At 44.2% G+C, this 10,000-nt stretch overlaps 1 protein-coding gene across 1 annotated transcript in view; it reads right to left on the bottom strand.

The window, feature by feature from the left end:
• RhoGEF2 (Rho guanine nucleotide exchange factor 2) overlaps positions 1-10,000 on the bottom strand; it is a gene marked incomplete in the record, with an annotated part of 241,503 nt that overhangs the window by 84,370 nt on the left and 147,133 nt on the right. The window contains 2 exon segments of the mRNA XM_070144706.1: positions 4,444-4,509; positions 6,176-6,434. Of these exon segments, the coding sequence (XP_070000807.1) occupies positions 4,444-4,509; positions 6,176-6,434 (325 nt within the window).

The raw sequence follows: 10,000 nt of genomic DNA, 5'->3' as shown, positions 1-10,000 counted from the left end.
CGCTGCCACATAGTTCTGCCGCAGGCGTAAAGTCCTATCTCTCGGGTCTTAAAATCCTTAACTTGGGTCACAGGACACTCGGAATACGTTACTCTGGGCTCTCTGGGTTCTCTATTCTCTCTCCTCTTCTCATAAAGGGCAGAACCGTTTTCCTAAGCATTCTTGCGCAATTTCTCCCAGATCATACGAACACCCGAGGTTGGACATTTTGTTCTGAATTTCATATCTATATTTTTAAGTACGTTCATCATTTGTCTATATATTATCAATCATTTTGTTTTTAAACCCAAACGCTGATTTCGGGCACCCCTGACTCGACACTCGCAGCAATTATCATAAATAAGAAATAAGTAGATGAGCATTTCCTCGATTTGTTTACATTCGGACGGCGACAACTTCAACGTCTGCTCCGACAGCTCTCGGAAATTTCTTTTGAACGACGAAGAAAATGGACAACAAAACGCCTACTTGGAATCCTAACGCTGAGTTCCTCTTTCTCTTCTTTGGGCCTCCTCGCCGACGCTCGGATAACGAAACACATAGATAAGTTAATGCACAAGAATGATACTGCACATTATACACATATATACTAACACAGGCACAGACATACAGACACAGACACAGACACAGATACACGTACACGCACGCACGCACGCACGCACACACACACTAATGGTGTTTTATATAAATTTAGTACATCTTTATAATAGACGATCCAATGTAGTTTAGTACATCCTTATAGCACATCTTTATCTGACTGACTCACTAACTGACTCACACTCACTCACTCTCTCTTTCCCTTTCTGTCTCCCTCTCTTTTTCTCTCTCCCTCCCCTTTCCCCTTCTCTCTCTTTCCCTTTCCATTTCAATTTCCCTTTTCCTCTCCCTTTCTCACTCTCTTCCTTTCCCTATCTCCCTTTCCTTCTCCCTCTTCCTTTCCCTTTCCCTTTTTCTCGATCTTCCTCTCCTTAACTCACTTTCCCTCTCCCTCTATCCCTTTCCCTTTGCCCTCTTCTTTCCCTCTCCCTTTCCCTTTCCCTTTCCCTTTCCCTCTCTCTCTCTCCCTTTCCCTATCTCTCTCCCTATCCCCCTTCCCCTTTCCCTCTCCCTATCTCCCTTTCCCTTTTCCCCTCCTCTCCCTCTCTCCCTTTTCCCCTCCTCTCCCTCTTTCCCTTTTCCCCTCCTCTCCCCCCTCTCTCCCTTTTCCCCTCCTCTCCCCCCTCTCCCTTTCCCTTTCCTTTTCCTTCTCTCCCTTTCCCTCTCTCTCCCTTTCCCTTTCCTTCTCCCTATCTACCTTTTCCCGTCCTCTCCCTCTCTCTCTTTATCCCCTCCTCTCACTCTCTCCCTTTTCCCCTCCTCTCCCTCTCTCCCTTTTCCCCTCCTCTCCCTCTCTCCCTTTTCCCCTCCTCTCCCTTTCTCCCTTTACCTGCTCCTCTCCCTCTCTCCCTCTCTCCCTTTTACGTTCCTCTCCCTCTCTCCCTTTCTTCCTTTACCTGCTCCTCTCCCTCTCTCCCTTTCTCCCTTTCTTCCTTTACCTGCTCCTCTCCCTCTCTCCCTTTTACGCTCCTCTCCCTCTCTCCCTTTTCCCCTCCTCTCCCTCTCTCCCTTTTCCCCTCCTCTCCCCCTCTCTCCCTTTCCCTTTCCTTTTCCCTCTCTCCCGTTCCCCCTCTCTCCCTTTCCCTTTCCCTCTCTCTCTTCCTTTCCCTTTCCTTTTCTCTCCCCCTATCTCCCTTTCCCTCTCCCCGCCCACCCCAGCTTCTTATTTGGGGTCCTATGACGCCAGGAGTGCATGTACAGATTCAAGGTCTCCTTCTTCTCCTTCTTCTTCTTCTTCTTCTTCTCCTTCTTCTCCTCCTCCTCCCGTCACTCACCCCATACTTACCCTCCCTTTCCTCATCCTTATTCTCACCCTCCTTACCTTCACCTTCATCCTCATCCTCACCTTCACCCTCATCCTCACCCTCCTCACCTTCACCCTGATCCTCACCCGCACACCTTCACCCTCATCCTCATCTTTACTCTCACCCTCGTCCTCATCCTCACCCTCCTCACCTTCACCCTCATCCTTACTCTCACCCTCAACCTTACCCTCACCCTCCACTTGCTCAACCTCAATCTCACCCTCACCCTTACCCTTACCCTCATCCTCATCCTCATCTTCACTCTCACCTTCACTCTCACCTTCACCTTCACCCTCACCCTCACCCTCACCCTCACCCTCTCCATCACCCTCACTCTCCTTCTCCTCCTTCTCACTCACTCATCCTCCTCATCCTCACCGTTCTTATTATTGTTATTGCCAACATGTATGTCATCTACTCCGGTTCACGAATCCTTTCTAAATCAATATGGACTTATTTCTAGCCTTAGTCGTTAAAACATTAACAGGTTTTACACCGATTCCTCATTTCACTCGCAACACCATACACCCAGTGTTCACTAATATTTGTCTTTTTTTTTTTTTTTTTTTTGTCTTGTTCCCATCATTTTCTGAACCATACTGTTTTTCTTTTCTTTTTCTTTTTTCTTTTTTTTTTGCCTTTTTTTTCCTGTTGAGTATCCATTTTATGTCCGTGTGGATGTGAAGATCATCCATTTTCCCCCTTTTTTTCAAAATATTGCAATTCTTCGTCCTGCTATCGACTGATCCTCTGAGACCTCCCCCTTACATGTTTCTGAATCAGCTAAATCTTACCTAAACTGAGGTTAGTTTTCTCCCAACATATTAAATGCAAACATAGATTAATTTTCAGTAAGGCTATATGAAACGAAAACGGTGTATTTGATTTTTTTTAAGCGATGGTAGTTATCTAAGTTTAGCCGGTGAAGTAAGCGTTCGTTTTCTATGACGTGCCATTCTTCACAGAAAACTAAGTGTTCAACCACCAACTTCAACAAATCCCAGAAGATGACTATGTACAAATTACCAATTATGATACTTAAAATATGTTTAATACAACTTAAAATATATACGTATTTAAGACTACAGACCTTCTCTTACCAATAACTTTTAATTATTCTTAGGTTACATATCAAATATCAATTACCATACACATATTTCTACAAAATAACCAGTACTTCCTGGACTAAATACTCACGGTTGTACTGATACCGTACTAATCTTTATCGGCCCATGCAATATCGATTGGTCAGCAATTTTCTTTTAAATCTATCAAAAACTAATAACTTACCGACGAATTACAAATGTAAACTAAAAGCCTAAATTAATTCAACCATGAAGCTTTAAAACCCAAGAGATTTAGGCGTGTGTTAAAAGTGAAAATAAGGAGATGTGCAAGAATGGGAAAATGTAAAGTCAAAAGGAGAGGCTGAGTGAGTGGGAGAGAGGGCGTGGAGGGCGGAGTGAGTGGGAGAGAGGGCGTGGAGGACGGAGTGAGTGGGAGAGAGGGCGTGGAGGGCGGAGTGAGTGGGAGAGAGGGCGTGGAGGGCGAAGTGAACGGAAGTATGGCAGATGGAGTGGGAGGGAGACGGAGAGCGAGAGAATGAAACCACTGTATGTTTCCCTTCAGAGCATCACTTCGAGAATATCGTGCGATTTTAAATCCACACAAAAATAAGCCGCTGTGCAATAGACACAAAAAACAATGATGATAGTCAGTATATTGGCTGTACTAACAACTGCAAATCAGACCGTTGTAAAAACTACGAGTCATTGCTCTATTCTCGGTTGTCCCGGAGGGGAGAGAGGCCCCACCGCCCACACCTGCAAGGAACGAGAAAAGGTACGGCGGCAGGGCGTGGCCGTCAACAGGAGCGAAGGGAAAACGCATACTTATACTGCGATTATCTTTTTTTCCACAGGGTGAAGCACAATTTCTTTGCGCGTGGAAACCCCTTGCTGCGGAATTCCCTACGTGGAGATAAACATGTCTTGGTAATAAACAAAAGCCATGCACTGAGCAGGCTAAACGCAAATCCTTTTGGGCACTCGGATCCACACTAAAGGCATGTCAAACTGATCCGGGGCCAGACGTGGGTTCAATGGAAAACATAAAAGAAAGGGAGGAAAGTTGGGTGAAACAAAATTAAAAAGCATTTCCACGACTGTCAGATATTCAATGTTTTAAATGTTTTATGTATGAAATGTTTGGGTTAACAGAAGCCTGGAAAAAGAATTTCAAAAATATCCAGCCATTAAACCACGTTAACATGCAGCAGTTATTGTTCGCTAATTTCATTAGTGTTCAATTAATTAAGTCTCAGGTCATAATCGCTAAAAGCCCGGAAGTGACGCAGACCGACAGCAAACAAGCTTGACAACGGAATCCGAGGAACCGGGAGGAGACATGCGGCGCCCAGCTGGGCAGAGGACGGGGACGAGGCAGGCAAGCATGCGTGCTAAGGGACAGGAGGTAGAGATTCTACAGGAAGCTAAACGTAACAGACAAGACAGACAGACAAAGACCAACAACACCAACTCACAGTAATTCAGATTGGGAAGACCACGCGGACTGGAGAAACCTCAAGGTATTGGACACGGCAGCGCTGCTGTAAAATCACACGGGAGGACAACATTACACACAGACACACAGAAGAAGTGCGGGCGAGGCTGTGTACATGGGGGAGTTGGCGGTGCCGCCACACCTCCACACTTGACAAACTGTATCTCAGGCTACTGACTTTGTACAACATGCAAGCACAGACACGTTACTATATTCATCACCTCACACCAGTATGAGAATAGTTTAGTACACAGGCAAGTGGGATTAGAATGATGAAAGAAGAATTATTTTTTTTTGTGCAGAATTTCAGCCACCTAAATTTAACCTTCCCTCCTACACACTACTTGCATAATTTCTCCTTTATCAACCTATCTCTTGCAAATTGTTCCGGCAAAGGTCTATGGTGTACCCAGAACGCCTCCGCCACCGAAACCCTTTCCACGGAACCCCCACCGAGCTATTCCTACGGCCTCTCCTATTGCCTTCGGCCACAACGAACCGCCCTTGGACACTCGACGCCTACGAGCCAGAGCGCTGCTCTTTGGCTCTCCCTGCTGGTCTGTGTCTCTATCTATATTTCAATCCTATACATTCTCACACACACACTCTGTCTCTGTCCCTCTCTCCCACTCACTCATAATCACTCATCCACTGACACAATCACTTCACTAACTCACTATCAAGCATTCACTTACTCACAATCACTCACACAATCTCAATCCCTTACTCAATCACAATCAATCTCTCAATCACAATTACTCATTCACAAACACTCAGTCACAATCCCTCAAACACAATCAATCTCTCAATCACAATCACACACTCAATCACAATCACGCACTTAATCACAATCACTAACTCATTCACAATCACTAACTCATTCGCAATCACTCAATCACAAGCACTCACACTCAATTACTCGTTCCTCTCTCTCACTCCTTGCGCCTCTCTCACCCACCCACTCTCCCTCTCCCTCTCACCCTCTCCTCGTTCGCCTCTTGGCCCTTATTAGTGTGCAGAGAAATGCAATGCTACCAAATCTAAGCGACGCCCACGGCACCTCTAGAGCTGTGGTTGTCAATCCCGAGTGAAGGAGGGAGCAAAGGAAGGGTGATGATAATGACAACTGTAGAAAAAAAAACAAGAATCAGCATCATCAACATCAAAGGAAACCCTAAAAATATCCGTCAAAAGCAGACATGCAAGCAGTAGTCGACGATACAATGCGGTATCCAAAACCCATTTTCTACAGCTTCTGGAACACGTCCACCACCTTCATACCCGAGCCTACCCACACAAGCTGTGTTATACTTCTTCATAGATGTCCCTTGATAACTTTCCATACTATGTAGCTGACACTATGACTCGTAACTATGATGCAGGATTACACCACCAACGCTGAGTGGCACTGGTAATGGAACCACCAGCCTGCTATTTATTAAGAGCTGTACCTATCAACAGTATCCTTTGAGCAATTTCCATATAAAATGGCTGGATGACCCAGCCGACTCTGATACAACCATCTGCCTACTGGTCACCTATGAGTTGCAGCAATTAATTACACAACACCGCAGGCGTGTGACTGAATCGAACCAGCTCCTGGTGTGCCCCATGTGCAACGGTCAGTGAGGTTACGCAGAACATCCACAAACACTGTACAAGAATCAGGCTAGCCGCGCCCGCGGAGGAAGCTAGGCCCTTCGGATACTCACGCGCTGTCGGTGGAGCAGACGTTGGTGCTGGAGGAGTCCGGCGAGCCGTACTCGTCGAGGTTCTCGGAGCCATTGTTGGCGACCTCCAAGCCCGTGCTGGAGGAGGTGGTGGAGGAGGCCGCGTGGCTGTTGGCGTTGGCGGTCGGGGCGGCGTTGGTGCTGTTGGCGTGGTGATTGGTCACCGTGCCCGGGTCCGAGCGGCGCTGCTCCTTGCCGCTGCCCCAGGCCGGCCCGCCCACGCCGCTGCCGCCCTTGTCTCCTGCAAAGCAACACGGACGTCAGTGTTAAAGTCATGTCATGAGAACTTGGGGTACAAGAGTAAAATCTATATCTATATCAATACAAAAAATCTGCTTCCTGAAATATACATAACAAAATAACACCTTCGATCTCCGATTCTGATCTTCGGACGCCGATAACCGAACATCTCACGAAGAAAGGAAAACAGCCTAAGTAAACATGGCTCTGCATTCACACTACAAGCAAGGTTACACTAGTAGACGTAAATAAATAATGAGAGAGCCGATTTTTGGTACATCTGTTAATAACAGACTTTGTTCTTAAATTATAACAAATAGTAATGTAGTGACACATCTTACATACTAGCGTAATTACAGAGTTGATAAAACATGGGATAACGTAGATATGACGATTGCTTGACGGAAGCACCGAGAGCACGACTTGGCCATCGAGGCGAGATTCGGAACATGGGTAAGTAAGGGAACCACATGAGATAATTATCACCATCATCGTCGTCGTCATCATCATCTCTTAGAAGAATTACTTTCCAATGACTGCAACTTCTCTAAAAAGAATTATAACACATGGAGTTCCACAGGGCTCCATCTCGGGACCCATTTTATTCCTTCTATTTATCAATGAAAAAGTCAATGGGTGCTTTCTAAATTTCCCACTCTTTGCTGGTGAAGTTTGCTGTCACACTCCAGGAGACAAAGATATGCCTCCAGCTCTACTTCATGTCACCACTGCAAATGTTCCAATTAAAAGGGCAATGCATACCAAGTTTCTTGGCATTCACACTGATTTTCAGTTAAATTGGTGAAAACGCAGAAACACTGTAGTATCTAAACTAAGCAAACTATGTGGACTTATTCATCAATTACGCATTACTCTCGAAATCCTTGCAACAAATATACTTTACATTGGAATAAGCACATCTTATGTATGGGCCAACTGTTTGGGCAGCTACATGCTCTACCTCACTTAAACCATTGCATGTAACTCAAAAAAGAATTGTTCGTAGTATCTTGAGTCTTAGAAGAAATGGTCACATACCTGGTTTCCTTAATCTCATTTATTAAAAGTCAAAGAAATAAAAAAAACTTACAACTGTATTTTTTTTTTTTTTTTTTTTTTTTTTTAACAAAAACTCTTTTTATCATAGAATTAACGACAATTATCCTTCACGAGACATATACTTGACATTTCATCCATGCAGAGTGAACAGTCTAAATCTTGTATATTGTATCATGGTCCTACTCACAGGAATGCCCTGAAAATGCACGCAATTGTGCTACTGTCCTCTTTTAGAAGTTCGTTAAAACGGTATTTATGATCTTAATATGTTTTTTATGTTTAATTTTACTTTATTTGTTTCATCTTTTCTACTAGATGCTCTTGTGTTTTTGTATTTCCTCTTATACAGCACTACATATAATGAATGTCCCTCATGTCATTACCACAAGTATCTTTCCCAATATCAATATGCGCAATATCATTAAGTAAATATTAGTTTACGTATTATATTATGTCTTGATTTCTCTTTTGCTCTTCTATATTTCTACATGTTTTAATGTTGTGTAATATACATTAATGTCAATGATTAATACTTGAAGCGGATTTCCGAAGGGAGCTCACTCCTGGAGGGCTCAGCCGCAACACTATTGTAAAATGTCGTGTTTATGTTGATATATGATGTTTGGCTAAATAAATAGTTTGATTCTGATTCTGATTTGATTCATCATCATCATCATCATCATCATCATCATCATCATCATCATCATCATCATCATCATCATGTCATTTCGTCCTTTCTGTTGAAGAATGAATATTAACGTCCTTTCCAAATTTTCGAAAAGAGAAAAGGTGAAAAATCTGGCAATAGATTTGTGGCAGTCCTCCTGCACCAAACAGGACAAGGACACACGTTTCGTACTTGGACATTCGAATTACCTTTTCATTCTTCCCCAAGTTGCCTGTTTCGACAATCCCTTTCTTCTGCTAGAATGACTCCAATTAATTAAAATCTTAAAGAACGCCCCCCAAACATATTACATACACAGACTTTTTTCTTGCACATGTATCTGCAAGACTATCAAAATCTGCTGAGTTAATTTTCTTTTAAACTGGTAGCAATAATTCATCGCCTGTGAAGATGCGGTTTATCTTTCATCGTTTCTTCAAATGCGGCGGATCAGTTCAGTCCCCCCGCCCCCCCCCCTCCTTCCCCGACAGAGCCGAGCGCGAGGCCGCCCCCAAGGCCCGGCAGGAGCCCGGCTGACGGCCACCTCGGGCAGGTTCTCGGGCCGCGCTCGCCCTCGCGCCGTTGGCTCTCAAGGCGCTCCCTTCAATGGGCGAAGGACTTAAAATTTCCTCGCGGTTTTCTCCCTCTTACTGGACTTTCACACTTTCTTTCTATCCCCTCCAGACTTTCTTTCTTATCCCCCTTCCTTCGTAATCTTTTCCTCCGTATTTACTTGCTACCCCTTCCTTCCTCCTTAAGTATCTCTCTTCCCCTTTCTTCCTCTGTTCATTCCTTTGTTATTTCTCTTCCTTTTTGATTACCAATTTCTCTCTCTTTCCTCCATCTCGTTTTCCCTTCCTCCCTTCCTCCTTCGTTAACTCCCTCCCGTCTCCCCCTGTCCCAATCACTCCTTCCACAATTCCATCCCATTTTCCTCACTTCCTCCCCTATCCGTTATCCTTACTCACTCCTTATCTCCCTCTCTCCCTCACTGCCTCTCTCCTCACTGCTCCACATACTATCTTCGTGGTCTCCTTCCTTCCATCCATCCATCCATCCATCCATCCATCCATCCACCCATCCATCCATCCATCCATCCATCCATCCATCCATCCATCCTCCCTATCTCCTTCCCTACCTCTCTCCCTCCCTCTCTCTCTCTCTCCCTCCCTCACTCACTCACTCCCCCCCCCTTCTTACCCCCCCTTTCTCTCCCTCTGGTGGAGCGTTTCCCTGATAAAGGTCAGAGCGCGGGAAATTCAAAGGATAGATTCGCTCAAATCGCAAATGGCAGATTATGTGATAATTCAGATTTCAATTAATATCATAAAGTTGTTAGTAGCACTTTTACCCCTAATACCTAATCAGCATATTAATTAATCTAAAAAAAAAAATGCACTGTTGTATCTACCGATTGACTTCCTCCAGTTATAAATCAAACTATTGATTAGCCTCTGGATCAGTGAATCAATGATTTACGTGGATTAGGAATGCCTTTACATTTTATCCTAGAATTATTTCAGCATTACAAATAAAAAATCTGCGAACTTTAAGTGAATGACAAAACACCCTTGCGCCTTGATAAAATGGCAGAAGAAAATACTATCCATAAAAGAAATTCACACAAGGTAAGACCACATTTCCAAATATCTCCTGCGACTTAACAGAACTGTCAATATTGGTACCTTCTGGATTAGGTATTCTTAAAGGATCTCAGAGTTCGAAGTGGAAAAATCCTAATATCCCCCTTTTCGCTAAGAGGTCGGAGTGCACTTTTTGTTGAATTTCCTCTTCCGGAATATTTACTCTATTTCTCCGAAATTGCGACCGAAGTTCTTCTT

This window comes from Penaeus vannamei, chromosome 32, assembly GCF_042767895.1.
Source record: "Penaeus vannamei isolate JL-2024 chromosome 32, ASM4276789v1, whole genome shotgun sequence".
NCBI lineage: Eukaryota > Metazoa > Arthropoda > Malacostraca > Decapoda > Penaeidae > Penaeus > Penaeus vannamei.
This window is presented reverse-complemented; position numbering and strand designations above follow the sequence as displayed.